This window comes from Poecile atricapillus, chromosome 16 (assembly GCF_030490865.1).
Source record: "Poecile atricapillus isolate bPoeAtr1 chromosome 16, bPoeAtr1.hap1, whole genome shotgun sequence".
In the NCBI taxonomy this organism is placed as follows: Eukaryota; Metazoa; Chordata; class Aves; order Passeriformes; family Paridae; genus Poecile; species Poecile atricapillus.
Genome location: NC_081264.1, coordinates 13,370,012 through 13,388,269, shown reverse-complemented (window position 1 = coordinate 13,388,269; position 18,258 = coordinate 13,370,012). Strand labels below are relative to the sequence as shown.

Genomic DNA, 18,258 nt, shown 5'->3' with positions numbered 1-18,258 from the left:
CAGCAACAAAAACCGTAGAAATAAAGCTAAGAAATGCGGCATTTGGAGCCAGAAAATGAAAGCTAAAAGCTGTGGTTGCTCTGCATCTTAATCTGACTGCCCTGGCTAAGGTTTCCTTTTCCATTAGTGCATTATTTAGCAGCTAAAATGTAAGAGAGGATGGGAGTTGACAGGGAGAGCCTGTTCTGGAGTGGTTACAGGGCTGTGCTTCCCCCTGTATCCACTCCAGGGCTCGCTCCAGGTTTGATGGATCAGTGGGAATGGGGGCTCACCTGGGGTGGATGCAGCAGTTGAACACAGGAATGGGGTGAGAAGAGACAGCCCCGACCCACGGGGCTGCTCGGGCTGTGGAAGGTTTTAGTTGTGGGAGGTACAGCCCATCCAGGGGGATCCCAGCAGGGTTTGTCTGTCCTTTCTGGGGCTGGAACTCCTCCCATAGAAGAATCACAGGATCAGGGAATATCCTGAGCTGGAGGGACCACCAGGATCATCCAGCCTCACCCCTGTCCCTGCCCAGACCCCCCAACAACCCCACCCTGGGCATCCCTGGCAGCGCTGTCCAAACGCTCCTGGAGCTCTGGCAGCCTCGGGGCCGTGCCCATTCCCTGGGGAGCCTGGGCAGTGCCAGCACCTCTGGGGGAAGAACCTTTCCCTGCTCCGCAGCCTGAGCCTGCCCTGGCCCAGCTCCAGCCCTTCCCTGGGTGCTGTCCCTGGCCCAGGGAGCTGTCCTCCTTCTTCCCCAGGAAATTTCTCCTGTGGACACCTGAGCTCCTTCTCTCCATGCTGTGCTGCCCCTGGGAGCTGAGGATTTCTGGAGAACGATCCCAGGACGAGGTGCCATCTGTCAAACTGGAGATCAGGGGATGCTGCTCTGCCTCATCCCATCCGTGCTGTCCTGGCCTGACCCTCCAGCCCTCACCGTGACCTTGCAGCCACAGCTGAGGAGTGGGACTGGAGCTCCTGCCCTTATTTTTTGGTGCCTGGCACATTCCCAGCCATTCCCAGAGCAGCAGCATCCCTGCACCGGCTCCTTGTGCTGGGAGACAAGAGTCCCCAGTGCCAGCACAGATCTGCACACCCGCTCTCCTCACTGGGCTCAGCAGCAGGACAACAACTCTTCCCTCACCTCCTTCTCCCCTGAAATCTGTTCTTCCCTGTTTCCTGGGCCCCGCCAGGCAGGAGGCACAGCCGTGGCGCAGTGCTGGGTATCGACGTGCCCCGCTATTCATGGCCCCATAAAGCTGTTTTATGGTGATATAATAACCCTAAATATGGCACTATTGGCAACAGAGAGTTCGTAGTTCTGAGTGCTCTATCCTCGGTGAAATAAATGCCTCCCAGTCATCAATAGAGGAGCTGGATGGAGTCAAGTAAACAGCAGCTTTTCAATCCCTCTCCTCGCTGCAGCTTCACAAGGTATCAATATATCTATTGGAGTCCTTTGTGAGCAAGACATAAATCTGGGCGTTTGTTTGCCGGGAACAAATGCTTTATTATTAGCAAATTGTAAAGCAGGGGCGAAGCACTCTGCTAACAAGTGCCCGATCTGCAATGCTAATGGCAGCTGGCTGCAGCTCACACTCACGCCCCTCCTGTAAACACCTCCGTGGGAGTGAGCAGCATCTCCCGGTGACTGATAGCCCAGCCTTCCCCTCCCGCTCCTGCTGCCGCTTCAGCTGCCGAAAATAAGCTCTGCAATCGCTCCAGGCCTGGCAGACGAGCACGGGGAAGAGCTGGGCAACGCTCTTCACTCTGAGTGGCAGTGGAGCATTTTGACATCTTGCCAGAATTCCTGAAAAAGGAAGGGGGAAAATCCATTTTGTTTCCTTTTTTTTTCAGGCTGTTGTTATCAGGAGTGAGTGGGGAGCTTGTGTTTGCCAGGAGCCGTGAGGCTGGCAGGCTGCTCACCACCCATTTGGGGCAGGGAACACACTGGGAGATGTTCTGGACGTGCTGCAGGGCTCTCCAAAATCCTGAATGATCAGGAGAATTATCAGAGTGATCATTCTGAATGATCAGAGCCCACTTCAGAACCTGCTGCAGTCAGGACAGCTGGACCAGGCTGCCAGGGAAGCCCCAGAGCACAGGGGACGCCAAGAGCTGTCAGCAGCTTTGGGAGCTTCCCCAACCCCACCCCTCCTTCAGAGGTGCTCAGCTCAGCCCTGGTTCAACAGGGAAACCCCCTTGGTTCCCACCTCCCTGGGAAGGGGAACAGCCCCAGGGCAGTGGCACAAGATCCTGAAACTGGAGGTTAAGTGAGGTTCCCTCCTGGTTTCCCATTTTCCAGCGCATCACTGTCCTGGTGTGGGGGCCAGCCTAGCCACGAGCATCAGATATTCCATCCAAGTGAAAGGGGAAGGAGTGCTTCCACCATGAGCTGAAGGGCTGGGGGGATGCTCAGCCTGACATAAAAACTTCCCTGTGCTCCTGGAGCCCATCTTCCCTTCCCAGTGACACACACACTGCTGCCATCCCAGGGACGCTGCACCAGTGTGCTTTGCAGAGCTCAGCTACTCCCAGCAGCTGCCTGGGAGCAGTGCAGAAGGCACCCACCACCCACTCCTGCCAGGGAACAGCAAACATGGCCAGATATTAGCAAGCTCCCTTGCAATGCTTTGAGATAGCTTCTCAAGTCAGTTTTGGTAAAGCTCACAGTGATCTTCCCCACTCTGAGAATGTTTTATGTATTTCAGAGCACTCTGGCACATGCACAGAGGAAAGTGCCCTTCAGAGGTGGTTTCTCTGTTGCTTTAGGGTCAAGTTGTCCATGTGATTCACAGACCCTCTGGAGCTGGAGGAAGAGAAGCCCCAGACACCAAAAGTCCTGTCACACCCAGGCAGTGGTGCAAGAGCTTCCCAGCCTGCAGTTTTCCAGAGCACAGCCCCTCTCCACAAGGCTCTGCTGGAGCACAGCTGAGCATGGTCCCTGCAAGAGCAGGAGATGGAGGAGTTCCCAGGGGCCTCCTCTTGCTGCTCTGCTGGGAACCCAGACAGTCACAGGTGGGAACAACCAGACACACACACACCTGGGCTCCTGCTTAGTCCCATTTTCCTGCCCTCTGCCCATTCTGAGGTGAGTAATAGCAGGTGAGGAGCTGAGGCTGGGTGGGGTTGAGCCTTGGGCAGGCTCCTTCATGCTGTAATGGTTCTCCTTGGCCCCCTGTCCTTGGCACTGCAGCCCAGGGGAAAATAGAAGTGGCAGGAAAGGAAGAGCAGGACTGTGAAAGGTGAGAAAGGCATGGGGTGGAGGGGAGGCATTAGCCAAAGGGCCAGTTGGGCTCTGGGCTTGGAAGAACCTCAGGAGGATGTTGTCCTTGCCATGCCAGCGTTCATCTGCAGGGGCTGCCAGCCGTTGTCTTCTCCACTCCTGCCCTGTTCCTGCCCTGCTCCCTGAGCATCACCCCTGATGCAGAGATGGAGCTGGGCCTCAGCACCACGGCCCCATTCTACAGGAAAAGCCCCTTTCAGCCCTGCCCATCCTCCCAGGGATGCCCAGGGTAGCAGCACATCTTCCACACTGTCTCTGCCTCCAGCACATCTGCAAATAGCCCCAGAGCTGCCGTGCTCAGCAAAATGTCAGGCTGGACATCAGGAGGAATTTCCTCGTGGAAAGGGCACGCAGGCCTTGGCAGGGGCTGCCCAGGGAGGTTTGCAGTCCCCATCCCTGGAGGTGCCCAAGGAAGCCCTGGAGGTGGCACTCAGGGCTCTGGGCTGGTGACACAGTGGGAATCAGGAACAGGTTGGAATCAGTGACCTTGGAGGGCTTTTCCAGCCTCAGGGGTTCTGGGATTCTGTGAATAAAGCCAATGTTCTCACTTCCAGCAGACTCTGGGCAAAGCCTCCAGCCCTGCAGGAATCTCTAATGGAGAAAAGAAGCCAAAATTGCAGTTCCTGCAGCATGCAAATGCTCAGGGCTGCCTTGCCTGGCACCTGCAGCAGTCTCAGCCTTGTGCTGGCTTTGCCTGATGTTCCCAGAATCTCATGGATCAACACACACAGCCCGTGGCAGCAGCACTGTGCCAAGCCCTGCCAGTGCTGCCCTTGGAGGGGACAGAGGTGACAATGGGGCACAAAGTGATGCCCTCTCCTCAGCCAGTCATTCCCGCATTCCCGGCCTGTCCTGTGCAATTCCTGCCTCCCCCGATCCCACATTCCCGGCCTGTCCTGTGCAGTTCCTGCCTCCCCCGATCCCACATTCCCGGCCTGTCCTGTGCAGTTCCTGCCGTGGCCGCACAGATGGCGTCGGGCCAGCCGGGTCTGCGCTCACAGCCACCAACACCCCAAAATTCCGTGTTTGGACAGCGCCCAGCGCTCCGTGACCTGGGTGATTGCTCTCCATTTCTTGCTCAGCGCTGTCGCTCTTAAAATCCACTTCAGCGCTGCCCCCCACCATCATCTCCTGCTGTCAATTCCCTGTCTCCCGTGCCATCCCTGTCTCCCGTGCCATCCCTGTCTCCTTTGCCATCCCCTGAGGGGCCGTGTTGCTGCCTCTGGCCCTGCTGGAGACACTGCAGTGTGCTCTGTGCTCTGTGCTGTCCCTGCACCGCTGCCCTCCCAGCCCCTGCCAGGCTCCTCTGTCCCTGCCAGCTCCCCCGAGGGCTGCCCCGCTGCTTCCTTGAAACTTGTCCTGTACTTTACTTTGAATGCAGCAGGGAGTCAGAATTCCGCCCACTGTTCCCTTCTATTCTTGGCCCTCCGCTTCCCTCACCTCCCAACCAAAATCTGTTCTTCTTCTGAAAATGGCTTTGGTTTTGTGACGGCGAGAAAGCAGCTCTCCCACGGGGGTTGTGGGGCCATGGGCTGGCACCCCCCGGCTCCCAGCAGCCCGGCCCAGGGGCTGCCCTTGCCCTCCCTGTCCCCTCTCTCCAGCCACGCTCGGTGCCTGTGGCAGCACTTCTGAGGCTCCTCCGTTTGTTGCGTTTGTCGCCTGCCTTGTGCCAGCGCCACTGAATGTACGGGATTGCTGCTGGGAATTAGCGCCGTGTCCGTGTTTTCCTCCCTTCGTGCCTGCAACTGCCGGGTGAGGCGGAACGCGCTGTTTGTCCCCTTTCCAAGTGTCTCTGTCGAATCAACAAGAACAAATTATTCATCTGCTGCGGGAGGCTAATTGCAGACAGCCAGGAAACAGAAGATAATATCGTTGTGCAGGAATGGGCAGCGCTGGCCCTGCAGGTTTGGAGCACGGGTCAAACCCATGTTCACACCTGAGCCACAGGAGCCTCTGGTGGCTTTGGGGTCCCACTGACAGGGACACTGCTCAGAGAGGCAGCAGCACAGCCCCATCAGCTCCAGTCCAAGCAGCGCCTGCAGTGCCAGAAACCTCTCCAGCTCACACCCAGGCACATCTGTAACACTGCACCGGGGGGAATCCTCAGGTGCTCTGAGGTCTCTGCAACACAAAAACCCCCAAACCTGCATCCTTGCGCTGCCCATTTTACATCCTTAGCCAAGAGGTGGCACAAACAGCAGCCCCAGGGCAAGCAGGAGCCTCACGGAGGTTCCTCCAGTCCAGGAATGTGGAAGGGTTTGGTGGAGATGTGCTTTGTGTGCCATTCTCACAGCATCCTCCAGCACTCCTGGTGGCACCTCAGCTCCACACACTCAGGACATTCCTGCAGGAGCAGCACGGTCTGGGTGTCCTGAGTCCCTCCTGGAGGCCTGGCCAGCACAGCCTCGGGAGTGCTGCTCCTGCAGGACATGGCAACCACAGCGTTGGATCCCCAGCTCTTGGTGCTGCTGCCAGGGCTCTGAACCAGCAGCTGCTCTGCAGAGAGTCAAGTTTTCAGTGAGAGGAGCTGATTTCCATGCAGCCTTCCCACAGAGCTGCATTCTGTTTTCCTGCAGCCTTCTGTCTTTTCCTGAAAACCACTTGCTTTAGGAAGCTACGTGGGCACTTTGCTTTTCCTGGGGACACTGCAGGAGCAGCTCTCAGCTGCCACTTCAGTGCCTGCACTGCTCTGTGTAAGGGTGGACAATGGAAGGGCCACCAGGCCAGGAGGGTTTGGGAGGTGGCCTTATCCCAGGAGCTCTTCTGGGCTCAGGCTGCTGCCAAAACCACACCTCCTTCTCACTCCTTCTTATTTTTTTCCAAAATACTCAGTTCCACGACTTTCATTTGCCACTTCCCCTGTGGAATTGGGTGCCCAAATGTTCCCCTGCTCTTTTCTAGCAGAGCAAAGCCATGGCTTCGACAGGGATGTCTCTAAAGCCTTCATTAAGAGCTGATTGAACAGTGCTGACAACATTTCCTTGAGGTTATTTCTTAAAGCTGAAATAGTTCATGTAAAAAACCTTGAAAGTTCCAGCACATCCCCTGGAAAACCTCTGTGGTCCAGAGCAGCAATAATGCCCCAGTAATTCAGTGGTTAGTGAGCAGGGTTAGCTGGGCTCTAACACCAGCAGCTCCAAAAGGCCAAACCCTGGCATTTGCTGGGATCATGGGAGTTTGGGACAATAATTGCCAATCTGGATCAAAGACAAATCCACCAGATCTGAGTTGTTCAAGTATTACTGCACTCCCCTGAATACAGAGGAAGTTTCACAGCAGAAAAAAAGGGTTTGAAAAAGTCCAGCTTGCCACAGATTCTCTCCAGGTGATGTCTGGGGTCAGGTTTAGTCTGAAACCTCCTTGGAGTGTGAGGAATACTTTGGTTCTCCAATCTTCTGCCCAGTCTGGCATTGTCAGTACTGGAGAATCCTGCTCTGAAGTTTGCCCTTCCCTGCAGTCCCATGCATTACATTTTCAAGAAAACACACACTAGAATTGTATTTACTCGTTTAATTCTAACCAAAGAAGACAATGTCACCTCACACCTCTATGTGAAATGCCTCAGTGTGCTCCTGTTCCACTCTGCTGCTTTCCATGGTGAGGTTGAAGACTTGGGACTGACTAAAAGAGCTAAAAACTGAAGAGTAAGACTGGCACCTGTAGATCCATGGGGCAGAATGACAAAGGTGCTTATACCTGGCTTGTGTCTGCTGGGGATCCTGCCTAGGAGGACCCAGGAGCAGCTCAAGCCAATCTTTGCAGATAACTGAACAAGAAATCCCTGCTCTACCCCTGCTTCCCATCTTGCACCTTCCTCCAGCTCCATATGTTTCTTTTTTCCATGTGCAGGTTTTGTGCTCTTAGCCAGTTTCTCCAGCAGCAAGCCCTGCCAAGTGCCCTGCCAGTCCCAGATTGATCAGGGAGCTGTGCAGGGGCTGGGACACCGAGTCCCTCACATCCCCCAGGCACAGCCTCTGGCCAGGGGGGCTCCTCCTGTTGTGCCCCCAGGGATCCTCAGGCTGTTCTTGGGGGATCTCCTTCTTCCTCAGAGCCAATTCCTCCTCCTCAGGCAGTTTGGGAGGTTTCAAAGGGTGGCTGGGCACAGTTCCTGGTGTATCACACCTCACCCAGCCCCTCCAGTGCCCTCACCCAGGACTGTCACTCTGTGCTGGGCACATCTGTGTGTCCCATATGGGCTGGTCCAGCCTGAAGCTGTGATTTGCCTCCAGCCTGCCCTGCTCCCCTATGCCTGTGTCCTCTCCTTCCCCCATCCCCCATCCCACCTCTGCTTTGCTTCCTGCTCCAGGGTGGCTCCTCTTCCTCTTTGTTGATGGCAATAGCGAAGGGGGAAGAGTCCAACTTTTGACCTGGAATAGATTTACCTTCGGTTCCCCTGGACAAGCCATGGAGCTGGTCCATGTTTGGTGGCAAATCCCCATCAGTGGGGGGAGAAGAGCTGGCCAGGTGTTGATGGGACACCCTGATGTGTCTCATCCCTGTGCCTGCCCCAACACAGCTCTGCTCAAGGTACACAAGCATCCCTGGACTCTCTGCAGGCCCTGGAGATTTTCAAGTTAAGACATGAGCTAGAGGAGTAATCCAAAATGAATAATTTATTTTGGTGAATTTTCCTTCCCTCTGTTTACAGATTGTCTCAGAGCAGATTGCAGCTTTCGCACCTCAATTCATTATTGGAAACTATTTGCAGATAGTTCCCGGTCTGCAACTCATTTGCTAACTCTGCTGGGAGCACTGCAGATCTGAAATCAGAGCTGTTGTGACCGGTCAGGTGGTGCTGCCATGCTCTCATTCCTCTGTGAGATCTCAGTGATGCTCGGGATGGGGCTGTGAGGGCGGCTGCTCCCGGTCACAAATTCCGTGTTCATTTTCTGCCAGTGCTCTCCAGCAGCTTTCCTGCAAGTCCCTGCAGCTGCCAGGACAGCCAGGGGCCTCGGGAGAGGAGGAGTCAGACTTACAAAAATACACAAGGAAATGGAAAACAAACAAACAAAGTGAGGAGGAGAAGCCATCTCCCAGTGAAGGCAGAGGAAGCGTGGGCAGCAATCCCAGGCTCCACCCCAGTGGAGACATCCTTGGATTGGAGGAAAGCACAAAACTGAGCCCTCAAATAACAGCGCATTACACACGGATTCCAGCCCACCCCGGCATGTGCTGCCCCTGGGAACAGCAGAGCCCCTGGAACCCTGAGCCCAGAGCACTGACAGGACCTGGAAGGTGACCCCAGCTGGACCCCACCGGTGTGACTGTGCTGCCTACAATCAAAAGAGCAAACTCTTGTAACACTGCTAAAATAGTAAAATAAAAAGCAGATCTTTATTTGGAGGCTTCCAGGTGTCCCAGCAGTCACGGGCACACCTAGCATTGGATTTTTACAATTTTTATAGGTTTAACAAATTAGCATATCTAACAAGTGTTGTCCAATTAGAAGAGCAATTGGTAAGGGAGTTTTTCCCCCAGGTGCTGCCCCACTGGAGCTGGTCCAGGGTTTCTTTGCCCCACTTCTCATTATGTCTTCTCAAATTCTGATAAAGAAAATGGAATGTTCTTCTTGTCGGTCTTCCTCTTGGAAATAAGACTAAACAGTTTTTCAGGAATGTGTTAGAAGGTTAGCTTCTTACTCTGAAATCTAATAGAAAGGATAGGAGAAATATCAGGAGCTATTAACCACATATTAATGGTCTACAAAGTCACAAATACATGAAAAATACATGTATTTTGTGTCCTGCAAAAAGCAAAAGTCTTCAGACATCCACTGGGCTGGAGCAGCCATTCTTCAGCTGCTGCTCCCAGGACTCTTCGCACTCCTTGCACTGTGTCCAGCACACTGCTGGTGCTGCAGGGACCCCCAGACTGTGCAGGATGTGCTCACCAGCTGCGACTGAAGGGTGCTGCCAGGGCTTCTCACCCCGAGAAGCTGCTGGGTCTGGATCCTGTGTGTCCTGGAGGTTTGGCATTTGGGTAGGGATGAGAGCAGCTGCTGCAGAAGTGGAGAGGCCACGGCTGTGCTGGGCCCAGGTCCCTGGGATGGCCTGGGGGACACTCAGCATTCCCAGTTCAGCCCATGGAGCACAGGGCTCCCCTGGCCCAGCTCCGTGGAGGAGCAGCTTTTACTGTCAGATCTTCAGTCAGATTTTGCTGCAATTCTCCCACTCCCCTTGGCTCCCCCTGCATGTGCAGAATCTCTGGGGTGGGTTGGGCCCAGCTGGGGGTTGGGTGCCCACCAAAGCTGCTTTATCAGGTCTCTCTGCACCTGGAAAGGGGGGAGAAAATAAAGGGAGAGGTAAATACTGGGAGAGATCCCTCCCTGGTCACCATCACAGGCACAACAGCCTGAACCTGGGGATATTGACTGAATTTATTATAAAAAATCAGAGCAGGACAATGAGAATAAAATAACCCTTAAAAACAGCTTTATCCCACCTCTCCCTCCTTCCTGTTCTCTCTGCTCTGGAGCCAGGCTGGGAGAGCTGGGGGTGCTCACCTGGAGAGGAGAAGCTCCAGGGACACCTCAGAGCCCCTTCCAGGGCCTAAAGGGGCTCCAGGAGAGCTGGAGAGGGACTGGGGACAAGGGATGGAGGGACAGGACACAGGGAATGGCTTCCCACTGCCAGAGGGCAGGGATGGATGGGATATTGGACAGGAATTGTTCCCTGGCAGGGGGGGCAGGCCCTGGCACAGGGTGCCCAGAGCAGCTGGGGCTGCCCCTGGATCCCTGGCAGTGCCCAAGGCCAGGCTGGACATTGGGGCTGGAGCAGCCTGGGACAGTGGGAGGTGTCCTCCAAATCATTCTGGGATTCTCTGCCTGTTCCCGGCTGCTCCACAGTCAAGGCAGCTCCAAGCCCTGTGCCAGCCCTCAGCCAGGTGAGTCTCCCAAGGCTGGAAAAGGAGCTGCTTTCTGCAAGAGATGCCTGAAAAAATCTGCAACCCTTCCTGCACAGCCTTCTGAAGGATTCCTGGCACATCCCAATCTCAGCAGCAACCGCCAGGACCAGGTGGGAACCTTTTACAGAGGGGATTGATGTGTCAGGCTGGAGCGGTGCTGGGATGATTTACAGGAACAACTCGTCCACGCCGACCCCATTGCTCAGGCAGGAGAGGCCTGAAATGTGAGTGAAATCACGGAGCAGGAGCTCCAGGGCCATCATTCACTCCTGGGAGAGGCAGCAGCCGGGGGATCGCTGGCAGGGCAGGGGTGGATGCACTGACAGAGAGGGAGCTTTTCTTTCCCTGCTCTGCCCAGCCAGGCTCTGGTGCAGTTTTTCATGGCAAGAGGAGCAAAGCAGCCCATGAACACCACAGACACTCAGTGCCTTTCCCTGAGCTAACGAGGTCTGTAATGAGCTCAGCAGCCGGCAGAGATGGAGTGCCCTGCCTGCCGGGGCTGGAGCCAGGCAGAGCTCACAGGAGGGCTCAGGGTCAGCCAGCAGCTCCCTGCCATGTCCTGTGTCCCTGCACAGGATCCAGGGCTGGCCAGCCATGCCTCTGTCCTCTGGTCACTGGGCTGGCCCTGCCAGCTGCTGGCTGAGGTGCTCTGGTACCCAGGGCACAACTGCACAACTTCAGGGGAGAAACCAGACCTGGCATACCCCTTGTGTGAGCTGGAGAGACCCACAGGATCATCCAGTCCCAGCCCTGCTCTGCCCCAGACCCCCCAACAACCCCACCCTGTCCATCCCTGGCAGCGCTGTCCAAACGCTCCTGGAGCTCTGGCAGCCTCGGGGCCGTGCCCATTCCCTGGGGAGCCTGGGCAGTGCCAGCACCTCTGGGGGAAGAACCTTTCCCTGCTCTGCAGCCTGAGCCTACCCTGGCCCAGCTCCAGCCCTTCCCTGGGTGCTGTCCCTGCCCACTGCAGAGCAGAGCTCAGTGCCTGCCCCTCCTCTTCCCCAAGAAATTCCTCCTGTGGACATCTGGACTCCTTCTCTCTGTGGTGCACTTGCTGTGGGAGCTGAGGTGTTCTGGAGAACAATCCCAGAACCAGGTCCCACCTGCCACAACTTCACTGCTAATATAGTTATGTGTAAAGTATCTGTTTTATATTATAAATATTTGGTTTGTGGGTAGGATGATTCAGTATTGGTACTCTGTTCTGCTGCAAGAGTCACTCTGCCAGCACAGAACTTCTCTGCCCACTGGAGTGCATCAGTTCAAGTCCTGAAAATGGATCAGGAGCTACTCTGGGTGCCTGGATAAATCCTGTCAGCACAGATCTTTCTCGTGTGCTCCCCTGGCTGAAGAGCCCTGCTGATGTAGAGCCTCCCAGTGCCTCCCAGTCTGCAGGGGCCGTGTTCCAGCTGCTGGAAATGTCCAGAAAAGAGCCATGGTCTCGGTGCATTCACAAAAGTCAACAGGTAGAAGGTGTCAAACATAAACCTTGTCAATAGTGCAGTGATGGTGGCTCTGGGGAACCCTTTTCGTTCTGTATTTGGGAGTCTGCCCCATGGTGTGTCCATGCCTGGCCTCAGAGCAGGTGGAGGCTGCTTTGAAAAGATCTCCTGGTGTCTCTGAAGGGTGGCTCTTACAGAGGGATGGTTATCCCTGGAGCAGGTGATGTTCCATCAGCTGCTGATTGCCCAGACTGCACTGTGTGCCCACATCTCCTGCCAGAACTTGGCAGAGACACAACACAGAGTCCCAGGATGCTCTGGGTTGGAGGGCACCTTAAAAGAGCATCTTATCACCCTGCCACTAGGAAAAGCAGAAAACCTGGTCTCTTGGTGCCCTTTTTCTGCCTCCTTGCTCCTCTCAGAGATGTTTTCAGGTGCTCCCAGCCACATCAGGCACAGGACAGGTGCAGCCACAAGGCCATGGGGGAGAAAGGTGAAAAGCCTTCACTGGACCAGAACAAGATACACTTTATTCAATATTGGGATTCAGGAGTCAATTCCTTTAGGCTCTATTAAAAAAGAAAGAGGTGGATGTGAGCACAGCAAAGGGTAATGAATTCCCATTTCATGTGCCCTCTCTATTTCCCCACATCCACCTCTCTTTTCAGTGCCCACAGCCCCAGGAATGGGCCCCAAATCCTTTGGGGCCCCTGTGCTCACATTCCCAGATGGAAGAGAGCAGGGAGGCATTTTGCAAACAACACTCCCAATGCGAAGGAAGAGAATTGATCCCGGTGTGGTTAAGCATTAGGTAGAGATAACATGTAATTATCCAGTCAAAGCAAGGTGTCTTCATCTCAAGGAGCTCTGGCTCCCCTCCAGAGTTACTCCCACCACAACTCTGAGCACCCAGCTCCCCGGGGAGATCTGCTTGGGAGACCCCTCCTTCAGCCAGCTCTTGCTGGACACCCCCTTGGCACATGGAGATGGGAAGCACAGATGTCCAGCAGGAGGCACAGGGCAGAGCCAGTTCCCTGTGCCCTGTCACAGGGGCCTGGAGGCAGAGCTGGCCCGAGGACACCGAGGAGCATCACTGCACACCAGGGTCACAGCCCCACGCTGCCCCACGGTGACCTCTGTGTAACAACTGCTCAAACAGCCCAAGGAGGTGCAGGAATCTGCGGGAAGAGTCAGCCCCAGCCCTGTACAGATGTGCTCTCTCCGTTTCCAGATTAACCTTTCAGAAATGTCAGCCAAACAGCCGCTGCCTCCCTGCTACAACCTGGAATTTTCGGGCTTGTGACTAGAGCTTCAATTAACTCCTTCAGTTCTCCTGCTCACCTTCCAGCCCTCTCCCAGGAAATTCCAGTTCCAGGGTCCTTTCTTCTGCAGCTGTTTTGATGCCCTGCACGTCGGTGACCTCTCTCTCCTGCTGCACCACTCGGGACGGTGGAGTCAAAGGGCACTGCTGAAACAGGAGTGCTGGAAGGTGTGTTCAGGAGGGAGGAGCAGTGCTAGCTGGGCTGCAGGAATAGCAGGGCCAGGGTGGGATCATCCTCCCTTCCAGATGTCCATAAACCGACAACAAAGTGTGCTAAGGCAGATTGCACAGGAATGTTCCTTGTCTCTTTCCAGACCTCACCTATCCTGGCATCCCCAGAAAAGCCTTGTTCCTTCAGAGCAGACCTGCCATGGACTGGCCCAAGCACCCAAGAGTGACCCAAGTGGCCCAGCTGTGACCTGTGGGCACAGTGCTCCTCTGGCAGCACGTTCATTAAGTGCTCTCCTGTTCATCAAGTGCATACAGGGCTCCTGGACAATCCAGGGTAGGCAGGATACAGCTGGGATTCACCCAGGGCAAACCCCCTTTGAAGGGAACAGGCAAGGCAGAGGGGGTAGAGAAGGTCAGGGGGTGCCTGAGCTGGGCTGGAGGTGTGGGAAAGAAGAGGATTAGGAAACCACCTCTGCACCCTTGCATTCTGCAGGAACAGAAAGAGAGTGGCCAGAGGGAGCCCCCTGCCCTCCTCAGGTGCCACCTGCCCTCTCCAGGGAGCTGGAGGAAATGGCTGCAGGCTCTAGGCTGTACAGAACTTCACATCTGCACACTTAGAGGGTGTCTGGACAGTTCCCCTGGATCATTTTCAGGTGGGGTTTCAAGGACCTAGTGAAGTGGTGCCCTGTCCATGGCAGTGGGATTGGAACCAGATGAGCTTTAAGGTCCCTTCTAACCCAACCCATCCTGTGATCCTGAGCCCAGGACCTTGGGCCAGCTGAGGCTGTTGGCCCAAACAAAGCCCACAGTGAATAAATCACCTCCATCTGCCACAAGTGTCCAGTTGGGTGCCTTTGGTTCAGTTTTTTTTCCACAGATGATTGTGGGTTGGGTCAGTGTGAGGCCTGTGGGTGTGATGAGAGGGATATTGCACACAGGAGAAGCTGAACCCTGGCTCACCTTGCAGTGATGCCTGCACAGAAAGGTGGAAACTGGGCAGGTGTTGCAGAGACATGGCTGTGACACCAGCCCTGAGGGCAAGCTGGAAGAGATGGCCACTATTGGGCTGACAAACCATAAGTGAGGAATGAAGGCTCAGGAGCATTTCTACAGCTGGTGTACACAGGTAAACAGGCACATTGTGGGATGCCAGAATGGATTGGGCTGGAAGGGACCTCTAAGTTCATCCAGTGCCACCCCTGCCATGGCAGGGACACCTCCCACTGTCCCAGGCTGCTCCAAGCCCCAATGTCCAACCTGGCCTTGGGCACTGCCAGGGATCCAGGGGCAGCCCCAGCTGCTCTGGGCACCCTGTGCCAGGGCCTGCCCACCCTGCCAGGGAACAATTCCTGCCCAATATCCCATCCATCCCTGCCCTCTGGCAGTGGGAAGCCATTCCCTGTGTCCTGGCACTCCAGTTCTTGATGAAAAGTCCCTCCCTGGCTTCCCTGTAGCCCCTTCAGACCCTGGAAGGTGCTGTGAAGTCCCCATACAACCTTCTCTTCTCCAGGCTGAACAATCCCAATTCCCAGCCTGTCTCCATAGGGGAGTGGCTCCAGTCTCCTGAGCAACTTCATGGCCTCCTCCAGACCTGCTCCCAGAGTTCCATGTCCCATATGGGGCATCAGGACTGTATGCAGAGTTCAGAATGGGGTTTCACATGGATACAGACATCTCCACACATTGTCCATGGACCTGGTGGCAGCTGAACCTCTGACTAGCAGGGACAGAGCTGCCACCTCCCCATATTGTGGATGTTCAGCTTTCCCCAGCACAATCCTTCCCTCCTCCTTTCCCCACTGAGCAAATGAGTTCACTTAATAAAAATCCACCTTTCTGCTTCCCAGACGGGACGGCTGCAGATGGGATCTGCCTGTGCAGGAGCCCTCGTCCCTCCAGGACAGGGGAGGCTGCCGGAGGGCTCAGCAGGATGGGAACCCAGCTTCACCCTGCTTCAGCTACAGTGTAACCCTCGTGCTCTTTGGGTAAACTGAGGCAAGCTGCTGTTCTTCCTGCCCGCGGGAGAGTGATTGATCCCAAGGGGCAGGGATGGCGAGAGGGCTCAGCCACAGGGAAGAGTTCTCCTTCGAGCTGTACTCAAAGGGCTGTCTGACATCCTTCCCTCGGGAAAACAGCAGCTCCGCACCCGCAGCAGCCGGACGTGGTGAGGAAGAGGAGGCACCGCAGGTTCGGATGTCTCTCGGCGCCTCTCCGGTGCGCAGATCCAGAGCAGAGGAAAACACCCGCCGATGTCTCCGGTGCCTCCCGACGGGCTCCGAGCCTTGGCCTCGCGGTGCGGGCGCGGCTGCTGCGGGAGGTGGGGAGGAGAGAGCGGGCCCGGTGCTCGGCGCCGCCCGGGCGTTCCTCTCCGCCGCTTCCTTTAGGTGGCACCTCTCCTCCAGGAATGAGGCTCCGGCCCCGCGTAGCCCTGCCCGGGCCGCGGCCGCGCACCGCGGGGGCTCCGCCGCGGAGCCGCCGCCGTCGGAGCGGCCCCTCCTCCCCCCCGCCAGCCTGTGCCCGGCTCCCCCGTCCTCCCGCTCACTCCTCCAGCCAGTAAATCCGATCTAGGCTGATTCCTCTCACGTCAAACCACATGATCCCATAAAACATTCATCGCCTCTCCATCCCCGCTCGCTCGCCGCTCGCTCCCGGGATCCAGCGCAGCCGGCTCCGCTCCCCGCCGCGGGATCCGCCGCAGCCCCAGCCCCGTGCGTGCGGCGGGCGGGCGGGCGGAGGGAGGAGGAGGCAGGCGAAGCGAGGCGAGGCGAGGCGAGGCAGGGAGGGGGAGCCTCGCCTGGATGCTGACTCCAGCTCAGGGGCTGCTCATTCCCCCGATGAGCGAGGGCGCCGGCACCGGGAGCGCCCCCCCCTCCCCGCGCGCAGCCGCTCCCTGCTCGGGCTGAAGTTTGGCACCGGGATCTGCCCCGCTTTCCCAAGGATTGTACCGCTGCCACTCCACTTTGCGCCTCCAGACGTGCCTTCTCCGACCCCTAAGATGAAGAGGGCGATAGCTGAAGGTAGGCGCTCCCCGCTCCCCCTCCGCGGCTCCCCCGAGCAGGGCACGGCGGCCCCGGCCCCAACTTCGCACCGCGCCGGGAACTTCCCTCGCTGCAACTTTTCCTTCCCCCGTGGCGTCTTCGGGAGCGGCCAAGGTGCCACGAGGGGAAGAGAGGCCGGAGGCCGGGTCGGGAGCGGGCGCTGGTGCCGGGAGAGGCGGCGGGGAGGGCGCGGGGGGAGCGGGAGCGCCGCGGCTGCGGGAGCGGAGCGGAGGCGAGGCCGGAGGGGGAAGGAGCACCGGGCACGGCTCGGCTCCAGCCGCGGAGCTCGTCAGCGGGATGGAAGGAGGACAGAGGGATGGAAAGGGAGCAGCGGGATGGAAGGAGGACAGAGGGATGGAAAGGGAGCAGCGGGATGGAGGGGTAGCAGCGGGCTGAGCCCCCTCCAGCCGCCGCCCAGCCTCGGCTTGGCTCAGCTCGGCCTTGGGGTGACCGGGCGAAGTTGGTGCCTCCGGGGGAAGCATCCCGCATCCCGCGGGACGAGGAGAGGGGATGGGGCAGCCCGGCTTTCCCCGCTCGCAGCCCGGCCGCTGGAGGAGCTCCGGCCCCGCACCCCGAGCCCGTCCCGCTCGCGGTGCCTCCGGGCGGGGAAGTTCGCGGAGGGTCCAGGAGACCCGCAGGGACAGCGGGTCCCGGGCTGCGGTGGGGGCTCCCCGCAGAGCCCTCCCTAAGGGTCCCCCCGTTCGTGTCCGGGAGCCAGAGGTCGGGAAGGGCTGGGGTGCAGGGGCTGTACCCCCTTTCACCTCGCTCGCTGCGCCGGGGCAGAGGCACCGAGCTTGCAGCCTGGCACAGCCGGAGCTCTGCCTTAACCAGCTCTTTTCCCTGGATTTCGGCGATAATCTTTGCTTCCCTGCCCCGGTGTGCCAGCTGAGGCAGGGCTGGCACAGGGACCGGGGGCTGCGCCGGCTCTCGGGGACACCGGGGGTATCGGGGGTACCGGGATGCGGCCCCAGCTCGGGAGGGACGCTCGCTGCCAGGCTGCGGGCTCAGCCCGCTAGAGAAGCGTGTGCCACCCAGGTGTGTTTGCTGGGAACCCAGCCCATGGATTGCAGTTTTTAACTGGAGGGATCCATCGTGGGAGCTCCAGGGCGGGCCAGGTGCTGGGCAGGCGAGATTTGGGCATGCGGAGCCTTTGGCTGCTCGGGCTCTGCTCCCGGCTGTGCTGTCTCCAGCTCGCTTCCCGTTCCCGTCGGCGACACAGATATAATTCTCTTTTCCTTTCTATTTTGGAGGGCACTCCGGCTGATTTATTTGTGACGATCAAAGGACACATCCAAGCTGTGATCCACACCGCACACCGCCTCCTTGAGAGGCTTTGTGTCGATCTGAAATGTGAAATGGCCAATTTATTCCTGTTTGGGGAACACCTTGGGAGCAGGCTCGGGCGCCAGCTTCTCCCGTGGCCCTGAGGGGATCCCGCTATCCGAGCCCCCATCTGCCCGGTGCAGGGGGTGCCATGGATCCGAGCCCGGCGGCTCCGTGCCCGTGCCCAGCCCCGGTGCTGGGCTGTGCCGGGGGCTCTCTGTCAGCCCCGGGGCTGGCTCTGCTGGCACAGCAGCGGGCAGGAGCTGGGTGTGGTGCGGACCCCCCGATCCCCCGTGCTCCCATCCCCGCTGCAGCGCTGCTCTCCCCACGCGCTGACATCCCCGGCTGCCGCCAGCATCGGCTGCAACAACACGGGATAATGAAATATAAAAACTGTGTTACAACGGCTTTATTTATAGAACAAGGCTTGGAGGAGTTTGGGGTTGAATTATTTGCTTTTTTGCTGCAGTTTATGAATTGCTCCTGTGAGAGGCTGGGGAGCCTGGCTTGCTGGCAGGTTTGGCAGGAAAGTCCTTACGAACCTGGGGGATTCTGTTTAGCTGAGTGTCCATCCTGCTGGATCTGGACTATATTTCCCACTGTGGGCTGCCAGGATGCTTCAAGTGCCTTGTAAGCCAGAAATAGCCACCAGAGGCAGTTGGACAGGCAGAGCTTTCCCTGTTCTCAGCACTTGCTGCCTTATTAACACAATTCATTTTTAGAGAAAAAGGGCTTTCTATGCTTATTTTTTTTTTTAACCCGAATACAAACCCCTGTAATATGAGAAACTAC

At 57.2% G+C, this 18,258-nt stretch overlaps 1 protein-coding gene across 1 annotated transcript in view; it reads left to right on the top strand.

Moving 5' to 3' along the window:
- The first annotated feature begins 15,637 nt into the window (after positions 1 to 15,637).
- RTN4R (reticulon 4 receptor) overlaps positions 15,638 to 18,258 on the top strand; it is a 78,855-nt gene continuing 76,234 nt past the window's right edge. The window contains exon 1 of the mRNA XM_058851844.1: positions 15,638 to 16,122. Coding sequence (XP_058707827.1) covers positions 16,101 to 16,122 — 22 coding nt within the window. The 5' untranslated portion in view covers positions 15,638 to 16,100. The remainder of the gene's footprint in view (positions 16,123 to 18,258) is intronic.